The sequence below is a fragment of the Bos grunniens genome, chromosome 13, assembly GCF_055505025.1.
Source record: "Bos grunniens cultivar Pamir isolate PY7600 chromosome 13, Bosgru_T2T1.0, whole genome shotgun sequence".
Classification (NCBI taxonomy): domain Eukaryota; kingdom Metazoa; phylum Chordata; class Mammalia; order Artiodactyla; family Bovidae; genus Bos; species Bos grunniens.
Window position 1 is genome coordinate 39,661,566 of NC_141177.1, and position 27,117 is coordinate 39,688,682.

General features: G+C 49.3%; 2 protein-coding genes and 1 long non-coding RNA gene across 11 annotated transcripts in view; 1 reads left to right on the top strand and 2 right to left on the bottom strand.

Annotated features, from left to right (window-relative positions):
- LOC147360780 (malignant T-cell-amplified sequence 1-like) lies at window positions 1-1,029 on the bottom strand. The gene has a single exon (XM_086331100.1). The coding sequence runs from the start codon at window positions 688-690 to the stop codon at window positions 145-147; it is 546 nt and encodes a 181-aa protein (XP_086187226.1). The 5' UTR covers window positions 691-1,029; the 3' UTR covers window positions 1-144.
- LOC147360779 (uncharacterized) overlaps window positions 1-15,939 on the bottom strand; it is a 39,301-nt gene extending 23,362 nt beyond the window's left edge. The window contains exon 1 of the long non-coding RNA XR_015138728.1: window positions 15,359-15,939. This is a non-coding gene — a long non-coding RNA (uncharacterized LOC147360779). The remainder of the gene's footprint in view (window positions 1-15,358) is intronic.
- AKR1E2 (aldo-keto reductase family 1 member E2) lies at window positions 1,013-27,117 on the top strand. 9 transcript variants are annotated; one of them, XM_086331094.1, is made up of 11 exons: window positions 2,432-2,626; window positions 3,052-3,154; window positions 19,684-19,851; window positions 20,543-20,659; window positions 21,482-21,559; window positions 23,238-23,360; window positions 24,501-24,598; window positions 24,974-25,046; window positions 25,339-25,416; window positions 26,405-26,493; window positions 26,770-27,117. In XM_086331094.1, exons 4-11 carry the CDS (start codon window positions 20,636-20,638, stop codon window positions 26,810-26,812), a joined length of 606 nt encoding a protein of 201 aa, XP_086187220.1. In that variant the 5' UTR covers window positions 2,432-2,626; window positions 3,052-3,154; window positions 19,684-19,851; window positions 20,543-20,635; the 3' UTR covers window positions 26,813-27,117. The 9 variants fall into 9 exon arrangements, 8 of the variants coding, with proteins under 8 accessions (XP_086187221.1, XP_086187224.1, XP_086187223.1 ...); XM_086331099.1 differs by lacking the exons at window positions 2,432-2,626; window positions 3,052-3,154 and adding exons at window positions 15,875-16,179; window positions 26,624-26,640 and having other exon boundaries at window positions 26,770-26,969; XM_086331095.1 differs by lacking the exons at window positions 2,432-2,626; window positions 3,052-3,154 and adding an exon at window positions 1,013-1,098.

Consider the following 27,117-nt stretch of genomic DNA (forward strand, 5'->3'; position numbering starts at 1 on the left):
TTCGTTCCAAAACTTTTACTTGGCCTTTCTCCTTTTCTAGTGTCCTCTGAATGTCTTAAGCACTGAGGAGCGGCCTCCCTGGCGTCACTCGGACACAGGCTGGGCACGAGGTCCGCGGGGCACCAGGCGCGCGTCCTCCCAGGCTCACTTGTACGTCTTCATGTGCCACAGCCCGTCATTGAGGTAATGGATGTTCTCGATGCCGATTCCTTTGTTGACTTTCTCGATCTCGTCCGCGGACATCTTCATGACGCCCACGCACAGAGCGTGCTGCTTTCCCTCCGCCATGATCGCCACCACCGTGTCCACTGCGGCGGGGAAGAGGCGGGCCCCCGGCGAGGTCAGGCCTGGGCACATGATGTTGGCTCCGCTGAGCACGAACTTGATGGCTCCCTTGTCCACCTGCTGGCGGGGCAGGATGAACGGATACTTGTGCAGCAACCTCAGCGTTGGGTAGAAAGGCCCTTCCCTTTGCCTGAAGAACAGCAGCTCCCCGTTCACCGTGAGGATTTCTATGTGCTCGTGGCATCGCACTATTTTGACCGGATCCTTCTTTGGCATGATTTGGTTCAGCCACGGTTCGATGCCGGGAAACTGCTCCATCAACTGGTTCTTAATGCCCTTAATAACGGAAGTTTTCAACTGGATACAGTTCGACACGTTTTCTTTTTCATCAAATTTCTTGAACATGATGCAGGGGTGAAGAGGGCGACCACAGAAAACCGTGGCCGGGAAGCGGGGAGAAAACAGAACTACCAAGAGTCCGGCGGGGGCGGCTGCCGGAGGGGACGCTCGGCACGGCTGTCGTTAACCGGAAGACGAGCGCGCTTTACGACCTTCCGGCACACGACTTTCCGGCACGTCTACTTCCACCGCCCGATACGGCGTCGCGCTCGGCGGCTTTCTGGGGGTTGTGGGTTCTTCTCCGGAGCGGGGCGGGTGACAGGGCGGGACTTGAGGGAGCGGAGGAAGAGCGGTTATTCTTGCTGTTAGAAGAGAATGGGGGGGTGGGGGGGGGGTGGGGGCGGGGGCTGTGTTGCATTTCTGAAACTATTTCCGTCCAGTTAACCCGGCCGGAAACCGGAGGAACCCGGAGCGGTAAGCCCTCACCGTCCTCCTGGTCGCGGCGAGGAGTCGCGCCCTGGCGGTTACTCCTCTTCACGGTCTCTCACGCTCGCAGATGTCTTCAAGCGCAGGCCCGAATGCTCGTATACAGTTGCTGTTCGTTCTCTCCACCTGCACTCAGAGAGAAGGGGTTCTGTGCCCAGGAGGAATGCGAATGTTATAGTTTGGATTTCGGTCCTTTTTCAGTTCACTTCAGTTCAGTCGCTCGTCGTGTCCAACTCTTTGCGACCCCATGGACTGCAGCACGCCAGGCCTCCCTGCCCATCACCAACTCCCGGAGTTTACTTAAACTCACGTGCATTGAGTCGTTGATGCCATCCAACCATTTCATTCTCTGTCCTCCCCTTCTCCTCCTGCCTTCAGTCTTTCCCAGCATCAGGGTCTTTTCAAATGAGTCAGTTCTTCACATCAAGTGGCTCAGAGTATTGTGAGTCCAAGGGACTCACAAGAGTCTTTTCCAACATCACAGTTCAAAAGCATCACTTTTTCCCCGCTTAGCTTTCTTTATAGTCCAACTCTCACATCCATACATGACTACGGGAAAAACCATAGCTTTGACTAGATGGACCTTTGTTGGCAAAATAATGTCTCTGCTTTTTAACATGCTCTCTAGGTTGGTCATAACTTTCCTTCCAAGGAGTAAGCATCTTTTAATTTCATGGCTGCAGTCAGCATCTGCAGTGATATTGGAGCCCCCAAAATAAAGTCTGCCACTGTTTCCACATCTATCTGGCACTGAGTGATGGGAGAGGATGCCATGATCTTAGTTTCCTGAATGTTGAGGTTTAAGCCACCCTTTTCACTCTCCTCTTTCACGTTCATCAAGAGACTTTAGTTCTCTTTCTACCATAAGGGTGGTGTCATCTACATATCTGAGATTATTGATATTTCTCCTGGCAGTCTTGATTGCAGCATGTGCTTCATCCAGCCCAGTGTTTCTCATGATGTACTCTGTATATAAGTTAAATAAGCAGGGTGACAATATACAGCCCTGATGTACTCCTTTTCCTATTTGGAACCAGTCTGTTCTATGTCCAGTTCTACCTGTTGCTTCTTGACCTGCATACAGATTTCTCAACAGGCAGGTCAGGTGGTCTGGTTGTACGGTAAGAGAGTTAGAGAAGGAGAGGTTTTGAAAAAGAAGGAGACCAGCACTTTAGAGGAACAGATAACCTTTAATGAGGCGAGAAGGGGCAGCAGTCAGAATAGTGAGCTGCTGCGCTAACCCATCCAGTACTCTCACCTGGAAAGTCCCATGGACGGAGGAGCCTGGTAGGCTGCAGTCCATGGGGTCGCTAAGAGTCAGACACGACTGAGCAACTTCACTTTCACTTTTCCTTTCATGCATTGGAGAAGGAAATGGCAACCCACTCCAGTGTTCTTGCCTGGAGAATCCCAGGGACGGGGGAGCCTGGTGGGCTGCCGTCTATGGGGTCACACAGAGTTGGACATGACTGAAGCGGCTTAGCAGCAGCAGCAGCAACACTAACCCAAGAAAAGAGTAAGTATGTATATAGGCATATATGTGGAAAGCTACTGTCATAAGGGGCCCTCTTCTACTCCAAGGTTGTTCGGAGTAGTTATCCCTTAAATGGCTGGGGCAAGGAATTCTGGAGATTGGCCAGAGGCTGGGACGGGCTGGGAGCTGGGCGTAATCAACCTTATTGTCTGTTTTTTTCCTTGGGGTGAGAGAGTTCTTTGTTTTCACAGAATGGTGGGAGGACCTGGAGGGGGCTTTTAACTCCAGGCCATTTTGAGGTGTGAAACTTTCCTTCATCCCAGACCCTAAGGAATATATATAGAAAGAGAAAGAGAGGTGGATGTTGCTAATGTTCAGGGCTTCTTCCTGCTGATAAATGAGGTTCAGGGGATTGTGGTCTGGGAGGAAGGAAGTCTAAGGCCTGTAGTGTTGCTTTTCTATTCTAGCCCTCAGGGTCTCAAGCAAAAGAACAGTCTTGACTTGGTCTCAGAAAATGGCTTGGATTCGGTCTTGGAGGAATCCCTGGAAAAGATTAAACAGGGCCCAAAGGTGAGTAGGAGGATGATAAAAATGAATGGTCCGAGAAGGCATAAAACCCAAAACATCCAGTTCCAAACTATTAACCATGACTGCCAGGAGTTGCTTAATCTCTGGCGGGTTCGTGAGGCTCGATCTGTAAGGTTTTTTGCAGCTCCTTGGGTAATAACGGACTGGTTGGCATAGAAACAGCAGGATTTGTCTAGAAAAAGGCACAGACCACCCTTCTCTGTGGTGATCTAATCTCCTTCTGTTTTTGTAATACTATGGCTGCCAAGGAATCGAGTTGATTTTGTATAGTTATTAGGCCTTGAGCTATTTCCTGGAGGCTGTCTGATAGGTCCTTAGAGAGTGTCTGGTAGTTTTGGATGGAGGTGGTTAAGCCAGCGGTTCCTTTTTAAATTCCAGCCGCTATTCCTAGCCCTACTAAGAGGGCAGTGAAATGAATGGCTCGTTTTATTCACTTGTGGATGAGAGGAATAGGCAAAGGCTGATCATTGGGGGCTATTAAAAGGTTTGGATTGGAATATACCAGGGTGCAGGTCCCGGTCCAGTTAGTAGGTAGACAGGTGTGTAGATGTCCCACACAGGAAAAATAGGCCAGGTGTCATAATACAACAGCTGAAGTTGATGGCGAAGAGGAGTTGGGGGGTGGGGTTTTGATCATTCGTTCAAGGATGCTCAGAGACCCTGCTAAGGCGGCCCCAACAGTGGGAGAAGTGGAGGAATATGCTGAGGGAAACCACCCTGTAAAGGTTAAAGAGTGTCCTGTAGGACCAGAAACATTATATATAGCCTTTCCAGTGGCAAACAGTAAGGTGGAGGTATGGTTGCACATGGAGTTAGAGATTTGTGCCCATGGGTTGGTCATATGAACTGTTTATGGAATTTCTAGATATGCAAAAAGGAGTTGATTGTAACAGTGTTACTCTCTAGGCAATAGGGCCTCCGAATGAAGGTTTTTCATTGAAGGAGGAAAGTTCAGTGAGTAAAAATTCTAAGAGTGTGTCTGAATTTCGGATTTGGTCACTTGTGTGAAGCTATGTAAGATATGAGACGAATAAAGGCTCTCTACGGTGGTGTAGTGGTGTAGGGACATGTTACCTGTGGTCCAGTTGAGGATGGATGTGGGGAGGGCTGAATCTCACAGAGGAGTTATGCATAGACATATCTAGCAGTCTTTAGCCAGTTGTGTGTTAGAAGCATTGAGAAGTGTATGGGTTAAATTAAGGGTCTGGAATAGATAGTTGAGATTAGGATTTTGAAGGAGTTTCTGGGTCACAGGAAGAAGGGAGGATAAGAAGAAGATGTTAAACAACATTTGGGGAAGTGAGCATAAGATAGATTACTATGGAAAAGAATTGGATTTCAAAGGGGCAAAATTTATAAAAGTTTCCCTGTAGCCATAGGGTGGAGATGTAATCTTCAGCAAGTTTGAACGTGAATCCTTGAGGACTCGAGACCCACATATCTGCCAGAAGTTGTTCCAGGAATAATTGAAGCCGTGAAACCTACAGGCTCATCCATCGCCAGTTGAGGCCGGTGGAAGCTATGAGAACTTTAGAGTTGTAGGGCCTGTGTGAGAAACTTGATAAGTATTAGTCTGGCAAGCATTTTCATCACTGGGCTGCATAACCTTTTTTAACTGGGTGATGTGACCCAAGGGGTAATTTCTTTTAATTTTGTAGTGGTAGGGGTCAGCAGAATTACCGTGTAGGGACATTGCCATTTTGGGGTTAGATCTGAGTGGGACTCAGTTGTCATACAAACTTTTATTATCTCCTATTTGAAGGGATGGGTATGGAAGATTGGGGTGTGGTCGAGGGAGTAAGTCATCCATATGTTGCCAAAGGGCATCTCGTATCTGGGCAAGTAAGGAAAAGGAAGGTGAGAAGACAGTTTGGGACTGTCCTGGGAAGGGGAAAGACCCAAAGGTATTATGGGCTTCCCATACATGGCCTTGAATGGACTGATACTTAAGGGTTTTTTTGGTAAGACCCAGACCTTTAAGAGGGCTAAAGGGAGGAGTTTAGTCCAATCTTGATGAAGTTCGATTGTTAATTTGGTCTGAGTTTTTTTAGGACTCTGTTGGCTCTCTCAACCTTATGGGAAGACCAGGGATGATAAGGAATGTGAAACTGAAAGGTTGTTGTTGAATTCACGCAAAGACACCGGGATTCTTGGCCCCCGGAGGAGAAGAATTCAATCCGGGGCCAGAGATGAGGCTTGATCACTCAGAGCTTTTGGGTAATAAAGTTTTTTTAAAGTATAAAGGAGATAGAGAAAGCTTCTGACATAGGCATCAGAAGAGGGCAGAAAGAGTGCCCCCCTGCTAGTCTTCAGCTGGATGTTATATAGTCACTAGCAGTCTGTTAATGAAAGAAAGAATGTCTTAAAACTCAGAATGGCACCTGGTCCCTCATCCATAAGATGTATTTTGGGATAATCTTGGCATCAAATGGTTTATCCTGGGCCATAAAATGATTAATTTGAATCTTGAAGAAGGGCAGACCACATAGTTTCATTTACATAGATTAGGGGAACAATATCTCAGTATAACATACTGGTTTGTCAAATAAGTTCTGAGCCAAGAGGGAACCGACTTGAAGACAGAGTTTGGGGTAAATGCATAGTACATTAGCATAGCTTAAGACAAACATTTCCATAAGAAAAAGGCTTTGGTTATCTTTAGGTTTGAGAATAGATAACTTCAGGTGAAACCAGGTGTCATTATGGCAACACAGTATTTTAAGAGAAACCTCCTTTTAAATTTGTATAGAGAAGAAAAAAATATCCCTAGTTTGTTTCCTCCTGCCGCTTAAGAGAGATAAAAATGTCTGACACTTGCAGGCTATTTTCTCCGTTTGGAGACCCCTGGCCTTCCTGCCTGTTACTCTCTCAAAACCTCCAAGGAACTTGAAGGGCTCGTGCAATATTTTGGGTGATTTGAGATGTGAACTCGGGCCTGTTGTCAGACTGGAGGGAGGAAGGCATTCCAGACCTAGGGAGGATTTCAATAAGAATAAGCTGAGCCATAGTAGGGACTGGTTTGTTAGTAGTCAGGAAAGCTTCGATCCATCCAGAAAATGTATATACAAAGACTAGGAGAAATTTAACGTTTTTTACGGGTGGCATGTGGGTGAAATCTACCTGACAGTCTTGTGTGAAAGATGTCTGCAATTTGGTGGGTGGGGAAAGGAGGGAGGCAAATGTTACAATTAGGATTTGTCTGCTGACAAATGGTACAAGTTTGGGTCAGATTATTTAAATAAGTCATATCGTCCTTAGTTCAATACAGTTCTGAAGGAAAACCTTAAGTAGTTTTGCAGAGGGGTGGAAAAGGGAAGGCAAATATGAAAGTAATGTGTGGATGTTAGGCTCGTCAATATGGGGCATAGTAAAGACAGGACTAACAGAGGCAGCCTGCCGCTTTGTTTGGTGATCTGCTATATTGTTATAAAAGGAGATAGGATTATGTTACTGATGTCCCCAGCAATATATTACAGCAGCTTGTTTTGGGAGCTGAGACACATGGAGGAGTTCAGAAATAAAAGAAGCACTGAGAATAGGTGTGCCCTTCTGAGTCAGGAATCCCCTCTCCCTCCAGATTATAATGTTAGAATGTAATATGTTATAGATATATATGGAGTCAGTGTAAATGTTTATCTTTTGGTCTTTGGCTAGGGTCAAAGCTTGTGTAAGAGCTATCATTTCAGCCTGTTGTGAGGATGTGTGAGCTGGGAGTGTGGCTGACGTGATGATGCGAGGAGGGATAACTTTTTCAGGCTGTCCCTGGACTATAGTGTATCCAGCCCCAAATGGGGCTTGTTTCTGAGCACTATCATCTATGAACCAGGAAGGGACTGTGGGGTCAGTAAGGGGCTGATCGGTTATATGTTCAAATGAATTAAGTGTCATATCTAAAGCCTGAACACAGTCATGAGATGGGTGTTCTGGATCTGGTGTAGGGAGTAAGCTAGCTAGCAGGATTAAGAGGTTTATAAGGCATAAAAGAAAGGGATGGGTCAAAGAGGTGTCTGTGGAGGATCTGTAGTTAAGCAGGGAGCAGAGAAAGGAAAGCCCGATGAGAGTAAATCTTAGATGGAGTGAGGTGAACATACATTTAGAGGAGCATTTCAGGTTAGTTTTTGGGCTTCAGGGATTAAGAGGGTGGTTGCAGCTAAGGCCTGGAGACAAGGTGGCCATCTGAGCATGACGAGATCAGGTTGTTTAGATAAGTAAGCTAGAGGCCCTCATTTGTGCGCAGTATCCTCACGCATGTCCTTGTCGAGGATATACAAAAAGGCTTGGTGTAATCAGGTAAGTAAAGACAAGGGATCTGTAGTAAATGTTTGATAAGAGTCTGTATGGGAGTGTGGAGAGAGGTGGGGGCCAAGAAGGGTTCATCTACGTTTCTTGGAGTAGCTTGCTAGAGAGGTTTTGCATGGAGGGCAAAATTCGGGACCCATATTCGGAAGAAGTTTAATAGACCTAATAGAGAAAGAAGTTCCCTTTTGGTTTGGGGCCTGGGGATCTGTGTCAAGGCTTGAAGTCTCTGAGCTGGAATTATTTTGATTTGGGCATGAGAAGCAATCCCATGTAATTGACAGTGGTGGAAGCAGTTTGTGCTTTGGAGAGTGAGACTCTAGCCCCAGTTGCCTATGGCATTTAATACCTTTGCAGTGTGGACTAGGCAGATATGGTGAGAAGAACTATATAACAATAAATCATCTACATACTGGAGTAAGGTAGTAGAGCCTAAGTCTAAAGTTTGTAGGTCTCTTTGGAGGGCTTGACCAAAAAAATGAGGGCTATCTCTAAACCCTTGTGGTAAAACGGTCCAAGTTAATTGTTGACATTGATTTGTGTCTGGATCCGTCCAGGTGAAGGCAAATAGGGGCTGTGAGGAGTGCTGTAGGGGTATAGTAAAGAAAGTATCTTTTGGTCCAGTACCGTGAAGTAGAGTGTCAGGGGGAATATGTGAGAGAAGGGGTAGGGATTAGTGACCACGGGGTATATGGGTATTATGGCCTGATTGATCTTGCAAAGATCTTAAACTAGATGCCAGGAGTGGGTCCCATTTTGGCTGCCAGTATAGGAGAATTATGAGGAGAACGATAGCCTGCAAAAGGCTGGCTTTGAGCAGTCGGGAGATTATTGGTTTAAGTCTTTGTCGGGATTCTGTGGTCAGGGTATATTGAGTTTGGGTTATTATCTGAGGGATTTTTTTTTTTTTTTTTTTGCCCGTTTTTGTTTTTACTGGAGGCTCAGGTGGCACATGACAGTTCATAAAATGGCTTCAGAGGTAGGGGGAGCAGGGAAACAAAAAATAAACTGGGGTGGGAAAGAAAAACAACCAGGAGGAGGGAAGAGCTGGCTGGTTCCTTCTCAGCCTGATTTAGGGGAGGGAGTTGATGCCTCTGAACAATAAGGATGGATCCCTTCCTTCAACCCTTGGTAAGGGAGAAAGGAAAAAAAAAAAAAAAAAGCAAAAGGCTGTTGCTTTGGCCCTCCTGGGTCTCAAGGAATGGGGGGAAAAGCCGGTGTTTTGATGTCACAAATTATGGGAAAGAGGGGAGGGAGGTGTTGGGTAGAATACAGGTCAGTTGGAAAAACTGGCAGATACCAGACGGTGGCTCTGGGTGTCCTTTGAGTTGGAATCACTCCAGTATGGTGGTTGGGGGGTCCCCACTGTTGATGGGGGCTGAGGTCTCTGGGGCTGTGGACTGCCTGGGTCCCGGGGGCTGCTGCCGTCTCCGCTGGAAGTAGGGGCGGTTTCGTGGACGCTGGGGCTCAGGTCGGGAGCCCCAGAGGGATTTTTAAGAAAAACCTGCACAGGGGAATGGTGTTGGGCTACCAATGAGGATTCAGTGACCCAGACCTGAGGATCTATCGGGGGAAGGTCAGGGGGCAGATTTTGGGAGTTAGGGCTGGCCAAAGGTTCGGGTGCCATTTCGATGCAAAGAATTGGTACGGGATCTAAGGATGGGAGGTTTATAGAAGTTTGCAGCTTAGCCAGAAGATCACATCCCATCAATGCCATTAGGCATTGAGAAACTACTTTATAAGAATGTGTTAGTGTTGTTTTGTCAAAGGAACAAAGGAGAGAAGGGGTTATTTTGGGATAAAAAGGGATGCCTGAGACCCCCTTTGATGGCCACTTGTGAAGGTTGGAGAGGGCCCTTAAAGGAGGATAAAAGTGAAGTCCCAGTTTCTGTTAGGAATGAGACTTTGTGTCCAGCCACCGTGCCAATTACCCAAAGCTCCGAGTCCATCTGTATGTGGTGGACTTGGGGTTTGGAGCTTGTGCTCCATCACTGGAATAACTGGGGCACAATTGGATCATCTCTTACCTCATCCGAGGAACCATGGTCTGGGGTGCCAGGGCCCCCTTCAGTCTGGTTCCTGGCTCATTGTTGTTGGGCCTGGGGTGGACCCCCAGATTTGGTGGGAAATGTCTGAGGACGATCCATTTTCCAGTGGCCCCATTGTTTGCAGGTGGGGCAGGGTTTGGTGGGTGGCTGGGGGTTTAGGTGGGACTTAGCCCAGTGTCCCATTTGGTTACATCTAAAGTAGGGCCTGGAGGGTTAGGTCCCATCCGGGTGGGACGAGGTGGATGGGCCAAAGGGGTTGAATTTTTTTCTTGGATAGCTGCAGTGAATAAAGCATATTTGGCCTTTCGTTCCTTTTCTTTTTCTTTTTTTGCTTCTTTCTCCCTATTGTTGAAAACTTTAAAGGCTGTTTCTAGGATATCTTGCTGAGGGGTTTTGGGGCCTTTCTCCAACTGGCGTCATTTTCAGCGAATATCGGGCTGACTGGCTTATGGACTGGACGTGTAGGTACAGAAGTCCGTCAGGGGTGGAGATATCTAGTGTATTTTTGGACTGCCTCAGTAAGCCATGAAAGAAAAAGGACAGGATTTTCATCTTTTTCTGGATTCACTTTGCTAGTCTTATTGTAGTTAACATGAATGTGAGAGTTTTTTAGCATTCCTTGTAGTAAACAGGTGATCATATGATGCAGGTACCGGATGCTGGCATCGCCTTGATGTGTCCATCGTGGCTCAGTTAAAGGGACTGCATCATCAGCCACTGGATTAGTCCTGTCTTGATTATGGAGCTGATCAGCATGAGTCCGGGCTGCCTGTCATATCCATTCCTTTTCATCAGGGGTTAATGTGGCATTTAGAATGTAATAAAGATCATTCCAGGTCAAGTGATAGGCTTGTGTAAGGCAGAGGAATTCTTCTCTATACCTAGTAGGATTTTCTCAAAAAGATCCCAATTTTTCTTCAGTTTGGCTCATATTAGAAATTGAGAAAGGCACATGAACCCGTGTAGGGCCCTCCAGTCCTGTTACCTCTCTGAGGGGAAGCATGTGTTTGCTTCAGGTCCTGGCTGATGGGGGGTGGGGTGGCAATCTCTTTGGGGTTTTGGAGTCATCGCTTCCTGTTTTGGAGGAGGAAGGGCTAGAGGATGGGGTCTCGTCTCTGGAAGTTTTCTATCTAGGCGGTAGGGAGGAGGCTCATCTGCCAGGTCAAAATCAGGGGCTGGGGGTTTAGGGGGCCTTTTAGGGGCTTTAGATTTGGATTCTTTTGTAATGGAGGGGGAGAGAGAGCAGAGGATTTGATAGGTAGAATAGTCCTTGGAAAGAGAAGGATGACTTCTAAGGTCCCAGAAGACTTGAATATAGGGGACCTCCGACCATTTGCCATTCCGTTTGAGGAAGTTTGTGAAAGCTGATAAAATATTGAAATCGAAAGTCCCAAACTCAGGCCAGTGGTTTTGGTCATCCAGTTTGTATTGAGGCCAAATTTGAGTGCAAAGTGACTCGAGTTTATGAACCTTGAGATCGGTCAAGAATAGAGGTTTGAGGTTTCATTTTATGCAGGCCAAGGGAGAGTCCCATGAGACAGATTGGCTTGACCCCATAGCAAATGGCTAGTGACTGTCCAGTGGAGAGAAAAGGGTCATCACCTAATCTTTTAACTAGGCAAAGAGAGAGAGAGAGGCTCCAAAGGAGGGGAGGGGCGTCCTCCACGTGTACCTCCCCAGAGGACCTTTTGGCCGGAGGGTTCTCCAGGAACCCAGAAAGGAGGATAGTCTATGGCACCCTAGAGTACCATCCGAGCTTACCTGGGCTGTTGGGTCAGGTGAGAATTCATGGTGGATGGAGGTAGGTTGAATGGCAAAAGGCCTCTGTCCTAGAGTTGGTTGGTCTCGTGGAAAAGAAAGTGTAGAGAAAAGAGAGAGAGAGACCAAAATTCCTTGTGTTACGTGAAAAACCAATAAAGCCCTTACACAGGACTTGTACCACTCAAGAAGGCACAGGATGTCCTCTCTAGAAGGTCTTGAAAGTCCGGGTGGGAAAGTGAGCTCGGCAGGCTTCCACACTCCAAAGAGCTGGCTGTGGAGAACGAGAAGAAATCTCAACCTCCCGGGTTTCAGCAACAAAAAATGTAGGGTAAGGGAGTTAGAGAAGGTGAAGTTCAGAAAAAGAACAAGACCGGCACTTTACAGGAACAGATAACCTTTAATGTGGCGAGAAGGGGCAGCAGTCAGATTAGTGAGCTACTGTGTTAACCCAAGAAAAAAGTATATACAGGCATGTATGTGGAAATGTACTGTCTTAAGGGGGCCTGTTCTCCTCCAAGGTTGTTAGGAGTAGTTATCTCTTAAATGGCTGGGGCAAGGAATTCTGGAGGTTGGCCAGAGGATGGGAACAGCTTGGAGTTGGGGGTAATCAACCTTAATGTCCATTTTTTTTTTCTTTGGGTGAGAGTTCTTTGTTTTACATAGACTGGTGAGGAGGACCTGGAGGGGAGTTTTAACTCCAGGCCATTTTGAGCCAGGTAACTTTCTTTCACTGGTAATCCCATCTCTTTCAGAATTTTCCACAGTTTATCGTGATCCACACAGTCAAAGGCTTTGGCATTGTCAATAAAACATAAATAAATGTTTTTCTGAAACTCTTTTGCTTTTTCAGTGATCCAACAGATGTTGGCAATTTGATCTGTGGTTCCTCTGCCTTTTCTAAAACCAGCTTGAACATCTGTCCAGATGTTCCCGGTTCACATATTGTTGAAGCCTGGCTTGGAGAATTTTGAGCATTACTTTACTAGCGTGTGAGATGAGTGCAGTTGTGCAGTAGTTTGAACATTCTTTGGCATTGCCTTTCTTAGGGATTGGAATGAAAACACCTTTTCCAGTCCTGTGGCCACTGCTGAGTTTTCCAAATTTGCTGGCATATTGAGTGCAGCACTTTCACTGCATCGTCTTTTAGGATTTGAAATAGCCCAACTGGATTTCCATCACCTCCACTAGCTTTGTTTGTAGTGATACTTCTAAGGCCCACTTGACTTCACATTCCAGGATGTCTGATTCTAGATGAGTGATCATACCATCATGATTATCTGGGTCGTGAGGTCTTTTTTGTATAGTTCTTCTGTGTATTCTTGCCACCTCTTCTTAATATCTTCACGTGCTTCTGAAGCCTGGCTTGAAGGATTTTGAGTATTACTTTGCTAGCAGGTGAAATGAGCATAATTGTATGCTACTTTGTACATTGTTTGGCGTTGCCTTCCCTTGGGATTGGAATGAAAACTGACCTTTTCCAATCTTGTGGCCATTGCTGAGTTTTCCAAATTTACTGACATATTGAGTGCAGCACTTTAACAGCATCATCTCTTAGGATTTTAAATAGCTCAGCTGGAGGGTAATACTTATGGTTAAATATTGATAATTTAAAAATTAACTCAAAATTAATTATGAATTGTTAGAAGAATGAAAATCATGACACAAAACTCAGTCTTTTAGGCCCAGGGTGTGTCACTTGCCAAGTCTTATGAGCCCCCGCTCAGTATCACTTTCTTTTCTCGTGAAATTGGAATAATACAGTGTGTACTTCACAAGGTGTATGGGGGTAGTAAGAGGAATACAAGATACAGCATGTAATGGACTTAACTAGTAATAGGAAACAGTGTAGTAGTATATATTAAAGTATTTATTTTCAAAACAACCTTTATGCAATAGTGATAAGACTATACTAGATATGTACCAATTTTACAGAAAATTAAGTCAAATGGTCAAGAGATACCCAAATTCAGTTTTCTATCCGTAATCTCAAGGGAGTATGTAATAGAGACATGGCGATTATGTTGTGAAAATGATGAAACCAAGTTAGAAAACTTCTCAGCTTCCTCAAATGTCTTAAAATTTGGAACTTGATTCCTACACTTCAGTTCAGTTCAGTTGCTCAGTCGTGTCCTACTCTTTGAGGCCCCATGGACTGCAGCACGCCAGGCTTCCCTGTTCATCACCAACTTCAGAGCTTGCTCAAACTCGGGTTGTGTTCATTTCAGAGTTCACCGCATACAGCTTTTAGAAATGACCACTAGAGGGCAGGAGACTCAAACGAAGTTTACATACAGCTCAAGAATCAAGTACTCTTGCCTAGAAAATCCCATGGACGGAGGAGCCTGGTAGGCTGCAGTCCATGGGGTCGCTGATTTGGACACGACTGAGCGACTTCACTTTCACTTTTCACTTTCATGCATTGGAGAAGGAAATGGCAACCCACTCCAGTGTTCTTGCCTGGAGAATCCCAAGGACGGGGGAGCCTGGTGGGCTGCCGTCTATGGGGTCGTGCAGAGTCGGACACGACTGAAGCGACTCAGCAGCAGCAGCAAGAATGAAGTTCTCCATTTTAGGAGTATTTTCAACTAAATAGGTAACAGTTTTTTATCATGCAGTTGTTTTACCTCAATTATATTTCCTAAATAAACCCATCTCTGCAGAGTCAGAAAATATTTCCCAAGCTCAGCACATATAATGAAGCACATTAAAATCTACTTGATTTGCAATTTGTGGATTTTCTCTGCATCTACAGAATAAACAATAATTCCTTCTGAAATGCTATTAAAAAATTAACCGTCCGTTTTTGACCTTTTGAAATAAATATGAAAAATCCTTTTTCTCACATTGTTTCAAAGTATAAACTATTTTTGAAAATTTAAAACATGTTATTGTAAAAGTAATCTCACAACAGCCAGTTTTTAATATCATCATCTATCTCATTGCTCCATTGCACAGGTAACACTGCCAAGTTTCTTATTTATACTGCAAAAATGGTCTCTGCACACTGCGCATATAGATTGGATAGGGAGGAGACCGGAAGTCACGTGCACACCATGTGGGGATGCCCAGAGGAAAGGGCCGCACGCAGGGGCTTAGGGGTTCTCATTCCCAAAGCACACCCAAAGGGAGGGTTTGGCCTTGACCTCAGGGTATTGAACCCTCCCTTCTCTGGACTCCGCCCACCTCTCTGGCTCTAATTGTCTCACTTCCCAGATTGTCCCAGCAGGGGATGGGCTCAACTGCATGAGCCCCACTCTGTGGGCACGGCCCAGGCTCCTGGACCCCTGTTCCGTGGATGGATGCAGCAGGATGAGCTCCAGGTCAAAGGGCCTCCCTCCCACATGCGGACTCAGCGAGGGGTGGTGAGGCAGCCTAATCTCCTAGCTTGTCCAGTGCACATGCACACATTTAGCAGCGCGCGAAAGAGACCCCGCTTGGGCGAACCCCTGTCCAATGTACCAACGGCTCCCTTCCCGGCGGTTACCGCACGGCACCAACGGCCGCCATACTGCGACCCCACAACCCCAGGGACCCACGGACCACCCCACACCAATCAGCCTGGCTGAAGACCATGGGACGTGAAGTCACAGAATAACCTCCATACGTCCTGCTGTCCTGGTCCCACTCTACCCTTCTCCCCGCCACCAGCGGCCAGCTCCCTGCACCGCTAGGTCAGGAGGCCTGGAGGTGGTGTAGACATGGGCCTGGGCAGGGGAAAGTCAGGCCACCCCTTCCCCTCTCCATCTCTTCTTCAGCCTCTCCCATCTTTTCTGGCAGGACTTGGGACCTGCACCAGGTCCAGCCTGGCCTTGGCCGCTCCCCTGGCTGGTGTAAGGGGCTGGAGGGAGCCCTGAGAGCAGGCAGCTCCACAATGAGGCCCGAGTGTTAGGAGTTAATTACTGTTATTAGGGAGCTCTCCCTGGCACTTAGATCACCCCAATTTCTTGATGAGCCAGGCATGGGTGCTCAGGGTCACTCAGCTCTAAGTGACCAAGTCCAGCCAAACTAAGAGCCATCACGACGAAGCTTGCCTGTGACTGACCCCAGAGGCCACGCCCAAGAGGTGTCCCCGGAGCCCTACCTTGGAGAGGAGTCCGTCTTGGGTGCTGGAGCACGAGGAGGGGCACCGCAGGCCGGGACTCCCGCAATGGCTCCGCCCACTCCCACCTGCAGACTGGAGGCTCTGCAGGGAGGGTCTCACCCCCGGTCCCGGGAGATGCGGCCCCGTACCCACCGCGTCCTGGGTCCCCGGGTCCCCAGGTTGCGCTCTGCTCCCACGGACTCCGGGAGTTAGAAAACATTCCCAGGACTCGGAGCACCGGGTCACCAACGGGGAGCTAAGGCCACCAACTCTTGTATGGTACCGCAGACCCTCAGGGTCCCGCCCAAGCACAGTAACTTGTAGTCCCTCTGGCACCCTGGAGCCGTACCCGCCCCGCCCCCCACGCCAAGGTAGGGGTCTCGGGGGCCTAGCCTCCTCCCAGGGCTCAGAGGGAGGGACACCAAGCCTCTCCCCGCTGCTCTGGGGGTGACCCGGCCCAGCCGCCCCTGCGAACCTCGGGATCCCCGCCGAGATCCAGATGCTGAGAGCAGGGGAGGCGTTGCTAGGAGACCGAGGGCAGGGCCAGGTCCCTCCTGGGCTGTCTCGCCCCGCGCCGGCGCGCGTCCGTTCCCCGAAGCCCCACCCTTAGCCCCGAGAGCTGAGCGTGTTCACGGCCTAGCGTGCTTTGGCTTCTTCCGCCGCCTCCGCGCCGTCAGCCAACCCGGGTTGGCCTCTGTTGCTGCCGGCAGCCAGTCCGGCGTCCACTCGGGTAGCGGCCCTACGGAGCCGTGCGGGCAGGCGGGGACGCACTCCGAGCCATGGAGGCGATACCTCCTGTCCTGGGCCTGGGCACCTGGAAGGTGAGGCGGCCTCTTGGTCGAGGAGGAGCGGCGCCTTCCTTCGACACGCCCCTGCGTGGAGAACCACCTACCTGGGGAAACCGGCAACAGCCTCCGCAGGTCCAGCTGGTCCCTGGCACCTGCCGGGGGCTCGCCTCTAGCTTTTGGAAATGCAGTGTTTAGTTTAGTCATTAGGTTTTCTAGAATTGGGGGTTGTCCTTCCCAATCACTACTTAGTTCAGTTCAGTCGCTCAGTCGTGTCCAACTCTTTGCGACCCCATGAACTGGCACGCCAGGCCTCCCTGTCCATCACCAACTCCGGAAGTCCACCCAAACCCATGTCCATCGAGTCAGTGATGCCATCCAACCATCTCATCTTCTATCGTCCCCTTCTCCTCCTGCCCTCAATCTTTCCTAGCATCAGGGTCTTTTCAAATGAGTCGATTTTTCGCATCAGGTGGCCAAAATATTGGAGTTTCAGCTTCAACATCAGTCCTTCCAATGAAGGACTGATCTCCTTTAGGATGGACTGGTTGGATCTCCTTGCAGTCCAAGGGACTCTCGAGAGTCTTCTCCAACACCACAGTTCAGAAGCATCAATTCTTTGGCGCTCAGCTTTCTTCACAGTCCAACTCTTACATCCATACATGACCACTGGAAAAATCACAGCCTTGAATAGAAGGACCTTTGTTGGCAAAGTATTGTCTCTGCTTTTTAATAAGCAGAGACTATTTGTTTGTTTGTTTGTTTATTTATGTCTGCGCTGGGTCTTCCTCACTGCCTGGGCTTTCTCTAGTTGCTCTAGCTGGACTTCTCATTGAGGTGGCTTCTCTTGTTGGGGAGCCAGAGCTCTAGGGTGTGTGGCCTTCAGCAGTTGCAGCTCCCTGGGCTCTAGCGCACAGGCTCCCTAGTTGTGGCACACAGGCTTAGTTGCCCCGAGGCATGTGGGATCTTTCCCGATTTGGGGTCAAGCCCGTGTCTCCTGCAATGGCAGGAGGCTTTTTTGCCACTGAGCCACCAAAGAAGCGCCCCCCGCCCCAGCCCCGCTGCATTATAATTGTTCAGGGAAAAAAAAAAAGTCTGAGAAAGCCCAGAAGAAAAGATTGTCAGGCTTGGATAAGAGCAGGAAACTGTCACCTGACGGATCAGAGCAGCAGCCATCAGGAAGTTGGGGAAGTGTCTGTACCAAAGAGACAGGAGAATGCTGTCATTGCCAACTTGGTTTTAAAAAGAAACTTTCAAACTTTTTCTTCCCAGTGTAAAAACCTGATAGTGGAAGTTCAGTTAAGTAGCTCAGTCCTGTCCAACTCTTTGCAACCCCATAGACTGCAGCCCTCCAGGCTTCCCTGTCCATCAACTCCCAGAGTTTGCTCAAACATGTCCACTGAGTTGGTGATGCCATCAAACCATCTCATCCTCTGTCATCTCCTTCTCCTGCCTTCAAACTTTAGTGAAAGTACTTTGGACCTTCCTCTACTTTGTCTTTTTCTAATCCCTGTCAGTGGTTTAGACAGCCTTTTATAATTAGACAGACTAATTATAAAGCCTTTCAAATTTGCTTTCTTTTTAAAACAGTCTTTAATAAAAAGATATTTAAGAATTCACATAGGAAGTTATTGGTTGGTGGTGCTAGTGGTAAAGAATCTGCCTACCAATGCAGGAGACATGAGACAGAGGTTCTATCCTTGGGTCAGGAAGATCACCTGGAATAGGAAATGGCAACCCACTCCAGTATTCTTGCTTGGAGTATCCCATGGACAGAGGAGACTGGCAGGTTACGGTTCATGGAGTCGCAAAAGAGTCAGACATCAATGAGCACACACAGGAATTAGAATGATCACCCTTACTCATCAAAATATTATTTAAATTATTTCTTCTATCCATTTACCAACTGGTAGAGGTCAGGGATGTATTAATAGTTTAATTTATTGTGGTCGAGTAAAATAAGTTGAAAGTGTTTCCTCTTTTCCTCTTGTCAGAAGAACTTTGTTTTTAATTGGTATGAATTCTAACTGGAAAATTTTGTAAAACTCTGTGTATTGTGTTTAATTGCTTTATTTAAAAAAATAGTTATAGACCAATTGAGCTTTATTTTTTCTTAAGTTTTTCTAGGAATTTTTCCATTTCATTTCACTTTTCCAAATCATTGGCTTCTAGTCATTGATAATGGAGAAGGCAATGGCACCCCAATCCAGTACTCTTGCCTGGAAAATCCCATGGACAACGGAGCCTGGTGGGCTGCAGTCCATGAGGTCGCTAAGAGTCGGACACAACTGAGAGACTTCACTTTCACTTTTCACTTTCATGCATTGGAGAGGGAAATGGCAACCCACTCCAGTGTTCTTGCCTGGAGAATCCCAGGGACCGGGGAGCCTGGTGGGCTGCCATCTGTGGGGTCACACAGAGTCAGACACGACTGAAGCGACTTAGCAGCAGCAGCAGTCACTGATAATAGTTTCTTAAATATGTATTTTTTATCTGTATATACTGCTTTTTTTTCATGTCATTTTAAAAAAACGTGGTCTCCCTAGTCTTGTCCAAAGTTTGTCTACTTTAGGGAATCCCCTTGAGGTCCAGTGGTTAGGTCTCCACACTCCCACTGCTGGGGGCCCTGGCTCAGTCCCTGGTTGGGGCACTGAGATCCCGTATGCTGCACTGTGTGGCCAAAAATTTAAAAAAGACAACAGCAAAAAAAAAAAAAAAAAAGAAGTCTATTAAGATTTTTCAAAAAACCAACCACAGGCCTTGTTGGTCTTCTCTATCAATTTGTATTTGGTGTTCATTATTATATTCATTTTCTCTTCCTTCTGATTTCTTGGTGGTCCTCCCAACTCTGAAGTGGATGCTTGGTTCATTAGCTCTCATCCACTCTAAATGTGTTCTCATTCAATGAAGATCATTATGACAGATGAATTTCACGGGGTAATGTGACGTTCAAGGGAGAAAGCGCCTTGTGAGCTGAGACCCCTTGGGGTTTAGTGGTTGTGTGAGCCTCTTCCCTCTTCCCCCACCCCAGGCCCCTTGCCTGCTTGAGCAGCCCCCTTTACAGAGAATGTTTCTTTTCTGAACTTGCACATTGCTGATGCCATCCATTGCATTCCTTTGGCTTCTGGCAATGCTCTGCGTGGTGGGTTGTCTTTGTGTGCACCTGTCTGCTTTTACACTTGGGCTGATGGCCTTTGTGGGTAGTGGGTGAGTCTGTACCTCCTTGCATCACACCTGTCATCATTATTCATCCTAAATTTATTTACGCACCTTCATTCCAGTAGCACAGCCTCTAGCTCAGTCATTTGCAGGCACCAAACATGCCTAAAGCATTTTCCCCAAATAAGTAAAGGAATTTGAAATTAGATTATCTATAAAGTCTTTCTGATGCTGATGTTCCTAATTTTAGGATGGATGAATATGAGTACCAACTCAGTAACTTCACTTTTTATGGCTTGTTGACTCTGTGTTCTAGAGTGAACAGGGGTTGTTGGGGTCGGGCTCTCCTGAGTGCAAGTGGCTGAACTTCTTGTCTTGTAGGCGGCTCCAGGGGAGGTAACAGAGGCTGTAAAAGTGGCGATAGACGTGGGCTACCGGCACTTGGACTGCGCCTATGTGTACCACAATGAGAATGAGGTTGGAGTGGGAATCCAGTCCAAGATCAAGGAGGGCGCGGTGAGACGGGAGAACCTGTTTATTGTCAGCAAGGTAGGATTTCCCGTATATAGAGAGAGGGCCACTGACCACTCAGGGCCGGGCTACCAAGTGGTGGGAACTGCACGGGGAGGGTTTTCCAGTTTCCTTTGTAGGAGCTGATGACTCAATCTGTACTTGAACCCGTGAGACAGGACTTGTGCAGCTCCATGCACAGGCTGGGAGCATTGCAGGTCAGGGGGGTCAGGGACAGTGTGACATGAGCAAAGGCACGGGCCATGGGACACCACAGGTGCAGGGACCCCCCAAGAAGCTTGGCTGGCATTCCCAGATGAAAAACTTTTTAGGCAGCAGAGAGCTGCCAGGTTGAGGAATTGGACGGGCCGGACTGTGGAAGAAGTCAAGATGTCGTCTAAGAAGTTCACTCTTTTCCCCTTAGAAAGGAGCACGGTTGAAAGTTGTTACATAGGGAACTGTGTTGTATAGAAGCAAGGCTGGTGTGGTTTTGAGGAGATTGTAGATGCTGTGTTTGCACAGGAGATAGGAGACGTTGACAGCCTGAACAAGGGCTGCCATGGAGGATCCCAGGGTGCCCGAAGGACGTGTCACTGCCCCACTGTATTTACTGCCAGGGGGTCCCGGACGCCGCGCATCTTGCAGATCCTAGGCCAGCAGGCAGGGATGCACTCACAGCTCCCACGGGCTCCGTGGCCATTGTGTCTGTGCTTCCTCCCTGCCCCTGCAGCTCTGGTGCACCTGCCATAAGAAGTCCCTGGTGAAAGCAGCCTGCACCCGGAGTCTGAAGACCTTGAAGCTGGACTACTTGGACCTCTACCTCATGCACTGGCCCATGGGCTTCAAGGTACAGGACGGCGAGGCCCCCGTAGGCCACACCTCCCTTCCTGGCTGCGCCCTGTCATCATTCAGTGAGCACACGGTTCCCTCGGGGCTCAGCTCTGGGGAGGTGTGGGCTGGAGGACCTCAGAGCCCCCAGGCTCTAGTGCCCTACAGGTTCTGCCTCTCAGCCTGCCCTTTCATTTCATACACAGGGCTCCCCTTTGACCTGCCTCGGGGGGCTATACCTGGTGGGGTGGAGGGGTTGCAGACCAATCCCCGAGGCTGCGCTGAGGTCTGGCTTTAGGTTTTTAAAAATTTCCTGCCATCCTTCTCTGGCACTTCCCAGGTGACACTAGTGGAAAAGAGTCCACCTCTCAGTTCAGGAGACGCAAGAGATGTTGGTTCCATCCCTGGGTCAGGAAAATCCCCTGGAGGAGGAGGTGGCAACCCACTTCAGTATTGTAGCCATCTTTCTCTGCCCTGCACCTCCCAGCACCCTGGTACTAGTTGATTCACTATCTCTCACCATGATGGGGATTCTAAGAAAAGAGGGAGGATCCTACCAGTGGACTTGGGAGATGGGGCCCTTAGGACATGAAAGACTCCATTTTTTTGGTCTGAAATTGCCAAACAGTTTTATGGCCGCTGGCAAGGATTCCAGGTCTTCCTTCCCTGTTGGGTGAGTGGTGGGCAGCGACGTTCAGAGTACTGGAGAAGGTTAGCTGTGTGTTGGAGCGGAGCCAGGCTTCCTGCCCTCTGGTCCAGTGTTCTTCCCTCCCTTCCTCCCTGTCCTCTCCGGGGGTCACCATGAGCCCCCAGTGAGTGCCTTTCCTTCTGGCTCTTGCAGTCCGGAGAGGCAGACTTGCCGGTGGACCACAACGGCATGATCATTCCCAGCGACACGGACTTCCTGAACACGTGGGAGGTAAGCCAGCCCCGCTGACCGTCTCTGGAGGGAACCGTGAGGCCTGCAGCTGCCCGTTCAGAGGCCCTTGGTTTTCAGCACAAACTGAGGACGAGCACCTGATTAAGGACCTCAGTGCGGGTCGGTCATCTTTCTGAAGCACTTACTTTAGGGATAGCTGCTGCTGCTGCTGCTGCTGCTAAGTCGCTTCAGTCGTGTCCGACTCTGTGCGACCCCATAAATGGCAGCCCACCAGGCTCCCCCGTCCCTGGGATTCTCCAGGCAAGAACACTGGAGTGGGTTGCCATTTCCTTCTCCAATGCATAAAAGTGAAAAGTGAAAGTGAAATTGCTCAGTCTAATTCAGACTAATTCAGAATGTTTTGAGTAAAAAAAAAAGATTACATGAGTAAAAAAAAAGATTACTTTACAGAAAATATAGAAAGTGTAAAACATACAGAAAGAAGGAAAATTTGAAACCCTGTGTCCTGGTGGTGACCACGCTGCCATCCTGTAGTTCCCTTTAGTGCTTTGTCAGCATTTCGGAACCATAACTTCAGCGGCAGGGGATGTCTCGGGGTGGGCAAGGAGAAGTGGAGGAAAGGGTAGCTTATTTCAAACCAGAGTCCAGATGAAAAGTGCTGAGGTGGAAGCAAGGCGGGAGCGTGCCCATCGGGGTGGTGGGTATGGGGCGCTGGGCAGTGGGTGGCCTGCCTGGGAGGAGGGCTCCTGCCTGCAGGGTGTCCAGTCAGGCTGGCGGGTGCCTGTGACCCCCACGCAGGCAGGGAGGGGTGGAGGCCAGAAGGGGAGGTTCACACTGGAACTTGCAGAGTTCAGGGAGACGAAGTGCGAGCTCTTCGTGTGGGGTGAGGGGTGCATGTGTGGGGTGCGGGGTCATCCAGGCAGCGTGGGGAGGGGGCACAGATGGGGAGGCGTGCGGGGCCAGGTCAGCCTCTCCTCCTCTTTCATCAAACAACCAAATCAGTGAAACTGAGCTCACCTGGCCCGTCTGTCCACTGCTTGGTCTGGTCTCAAGGATCCAGGTCAAACCCTGGGCTGTTTGTGTGGCCCAAGTGAGGGTCTGGGCAGCTGTTGCCGCTTCAGGGCGTCACAGGGACACCGGGACCCTGGTCACCAGCCGTGGCCGCTCAGACTCACAGCTGCCTGCGCCTGGCACCAGGCCTCGTTCCTGGTCAGTGAATAGCGGAGCTGTTCTGCCCTTGTCCCTGAAGACGTTAACTGGCACTGGGGCAGGAGCTGAGCACAGGTCATGGTGCTGAAGCAGCTTGTGATCCAGGCGACGAGGGGTGAGCAGGTGAGGCCGGTGTGGACACCCTGCAGACACCAGGTGACAGGGACTTGGTAATGGCAGCCCGACCTGCTGCATTTGCTCGACGCCAGCCCACAGCGAAAAGCTCTGTATGCATCTGCTCACACGGCCCTTAAACAGCCCCATGACCTGGATGGGGTGGTCTCCAGTGTGTGGGTGAGGAAACTGAGGCTCAGTGAGGTCCCGTGGTGTGCCCACGGCCCCCAGCTCCTAGTGGTGCAACAGGGAGCAGACCTGGAGCACAGAAGCGCTGGAGAAGCCTTGAGGGAAATACTGTCGAACAGCGGGCAGGGCCGTTATTTGGACCCTGTGCGCGGTACCCATGGGGCTGGCCCAGCCCGGATGCCCCATGGTTCTTTCTCCCCACTAGGCCATGGAGAACCTGGTGGCCGCAGGCCTAGTGAGAGCCATCGGGGTGTCAAACTTTAACCACGAGCAGCTCGAGAGACTTCTGAATAAACCCAACTTGAGATTCAAGCCGGTGACCAACCAGGTGAGCGTGGGGCCAGCTCAGAGGCTATGGATCAGCTTTTCAGCCATTACCTCCAGGAGGCTGCAGGGGCCACGGAAGAAAGGGTGGATTGAGAGGTGTAGGTGTCTTCCCCAGGACTGTCAGCATCGTGAACTGGGAGCAGTCAGGCAGGCGGTGGGTGAGGGGACAGAAGATCCCCGGAAGTCTGGTCTGGTGAGGTGGTGCCCCCAGAGCGAGGGCCTGAGCTGAGCTTGGCTCCCGTGTGCAGCTGTGGGTGCATCACCAGGTGTGTTCAAAAATGGAGTGGTCCCAGTGGCCCCCACCCTTCACCAGTGGTGATGCTCCAAGGTGAGGGGCTTCACGGGAAAGCACTGGGATCCCCCTGCTCTCCAGCCTGGCATGTTGCAGCCTGAAAAGCATGGACGAATGGATGACCTTCAGCCCAGGTCACAGACTGCCGAGAGGTTAATGCAGAGAAATAACTAGTCCTGGCAGAAGTGTTGAGTTCTCTAGACGGGCTGGCACTACAAGTAGAAAGGACATTCTTGCAGTACTTTATTTTAAACTTTCTGTTAAAGTGTTAAGTCCATACAAAAAAGTGCTCACATAAGAACAGAGCTTGAGACCATCTTATAAGCTGAGCCTGGCTCTGACCAGCATGCGGACCAGTAAACCAACGTGACCAGCCCCACTGCCCGCCGGAAGCCCCTGGATGCTCCTTTCAGTCCCCCCTCCCTCAGGAAGGGCAGCCGCTCTTCTGATTTCCAGCAGCACTGAGGAGTGTTAGCACTTGGTGCCGACACCATGCTGCCTCCCGCACATGGTGTCTGTGTCCTGCTCCTTCACTCAGCCTTGTGCCTCGTGGGCTCCACACCCGCCTGTGACCATGGGTTGCCGTTCTTCTCTATGTGCATAGAGCAGATGCGAGGCTGAGGTTTTTACCTAAAGTGATGAGGACGGCCTCACAGAGCAGGGGAAGTTTAAGTGCTCCTGATGTAGGTCTTCCCAGCGGGCTGGTGTCTTGGGGACCACAGTCCAGGCTTTTCCACTTCCCAGTGGAGACACTAGAAGTGGGTCCTAGCTTAGCAGTGATAGGGTCCAGGAAGGAATGTAGGCCCCTTTTCCGGTGGACTGTTTTCCTGGTGAGCTGTCATCTTGTAGATCGAGTGCCACCCATATCTCACTCAGAAGAACCTGATCAGTTTCTGCCAATCGAGAAATGTGTCCGTGACAGCTTACCTGCCCTTTGGTGGCTCCAGGTAGGGATGCTCCAGGGGCCCTGAGTCGAGCCCCAAGCAGGGAATGACTGTACCCAAGCTGAGAGGTCAGAGGGGCCGAAGCACGGAGACCCACTGCCCCGTGGCCTCCAATACTGCCGCCTGGTTCTTGAGAAAAAGCACCAAGTATATGTGAAAAGCTGTGTGTCTAGTTGCCTCCCCTAAAACATTAGCAGTGGTTTGTCTGAGTGGGAGGATTTGAGTGGCAGCTTCTCTGCATCATTTAAGTTTCCTATGATGAACAAGTATGACAAAAATACGTCTAGATTTTGTGTTTGGAGGAAGCGTGAGGTTTTCCTAAAGAAGGAAGCATGTTCATTTGTCCTCGTGGCCTCTGCCCTGTACTCTTCTCTCCAGTGGGGGGATGCATCTGATGGAAGACCCTATGATCCAGACGATTGCTCAGAAGCACAGGAAGTCTGCAGCCCAGGTAGGCGGGGGTCGCCATGTCCTGGCTCCACTGTCCCATCATTTGGGGATGGGGCATGACAGTGATTTCTCCTTAAGATGCATGCAGGTCCTCTGAGCTTCTCCCGCTAGAACTGCTCAGAGAATCCCAGTTGGGTTTCTGAATGACTCAGAATGAAAGCGCTTGCAGTACATGCTCCCGCCGCGGGCTTCTGGACTTTCACTGCACGATAAAGCATGACCGTTGGGGAATGTGCTGAGCTCTGACCCCGGTAATGCCTTGTGTCTGATGTTGGACATTTCTTTCCCTGCAGATTTTGATCCGATTTCAGATCCAGAGAAACGTAAGAGTGATTCCCAAATCTGTCAACCCAAAGCGGATTCTCGAGAACTTCCAGGAAAGTGCTTCCTCCTTTTGAATCACATGGCATCGGAGGCTTTGGGGTCACCTTTTAGCTTGGGGAAGGGGTGTGATGATGTCGAGAGCCAGCAACCACACCCCCTGTGGCTTTAACACTGCAGGGGTGTCAGGGTGAGGCCTCTGGAGTAGAGACAGACCCTTCCTAGCCCGGAGCTGTTGGAACTGGACTGGATGGAACAGGGGGTGGGGGTGGGCAGGCAAGGCTGCAGCTAGAGTTCTCTCGAGGCTGACCCTCACCCCAGTGCCAGCCACTGCACCCAGGCTGCCCCAGTCCTGATGTGTCAGGGCTCCAGCTGTCTCTCCAGGCAGAACTTTGGTTGCCACTGAGTCTCTGATTTCTGCTTTGGTTGCCACTAAGTCTCTGATTTCTACCCTGCAGGTAGAGGCTAGGCCAGGTTCTGTCCCTCCCCCGGCCCCAGCTCCTCAGCTGCGGGCTCAGGGTTGGCTGTCCCTGAGTGGACGGGCTCTTAATGCAGGCAAGGGTTATAGTCCGCATGTGTGTTAGGGATAGGAAGAGGGGAGAGCTGCTTAGAATACTGCTTTCGAAGGACTAAAAAGAAAAACTACACAGTGAGCATCAGTGCCTCCAGGGACCAGGGTTCTCCCTCACCAAGTGGGTGTGTGGAAGAAATGTTTTTGGTCTGTGTTTCTTGGGGGGTTTTGTTGGTTTTGTTGTTGTGATGGTGTTTTATTTTGTTTTGTTTCATCTTGTGTTGTTGTTTTGGTTTGCACGTTGGGAAAATTTCTATTCTGGAACATCCCTTACCCTGTGGGCCACACGCAGGGCATACCTGTCTTCCCAGGGATTCCTAAGCAGCAGAGGCTGAGCCCGCCTGGTTTTGGTCCAGTGTCACAGGAAGTCTGATCCCCACCTGTGGATCCCCACTTGTGTTTTGCAGCTGAGGTGGTTCAGCCGAAGATCTACCAGACTAAGTTCCCAGTGACTGTTTCCTTCTGGTTTCCAGGTGTTTGATTTTGAATTATCAGAAGAGGATATGACTGACCTCCTTGGCCTGGACAGGAATCTCCGTTTGTCCACGTTCCCCATGTAAATACGACTCCTTTACCCTCCTTCCCAAGGAAGGGGAGCAAGGTCCAGATTGCGTGACTGCTCCCTGCAGAGGGCTTTACCACCTTTGGGGTTAAGTTAACCTTTTCATAATTCTCTCCTGTCTAAGGACAGGCCACTTTGGAGGTAAATTATAAGACTGAGTCCGTATACTCAGGAGTTTAAACAATATGTTAAGTGTATTTTTTCAACATTTCTCCTAAAAATATTAACCGTTCTCTGCTTCTATCTTTGATCTGTTTTTCTCTTTTTCAGAACTGAAAATCATAAGGACTATCCCTTCAGAGCAGAGTTCTGAGGACCCTGCTCAGCCCAGATGAATCCTCGCCGACACAGGGCAGCCCTGGACAGGGCAGGGGGCACAGCTTGATTTGGGTGGGCTCCCTGAGAAGTCCCAAGAACTGAATATGGTCTGTGCCTGAAGGTGGAGGCTTCATGAAAGCAGCGATCACTCTCCACCGAGACCCATTCAGGTTTTAGAATCCAAGGAGCCCACAGTGCGCTAGGTTCTCACAAGTGCACGGGGCAGCCTGTACCCTCAAACAAGGATATTTGATGACTCGTGAATAATTTGCCTTCATATTAAAAAAAAAAATCATGCTA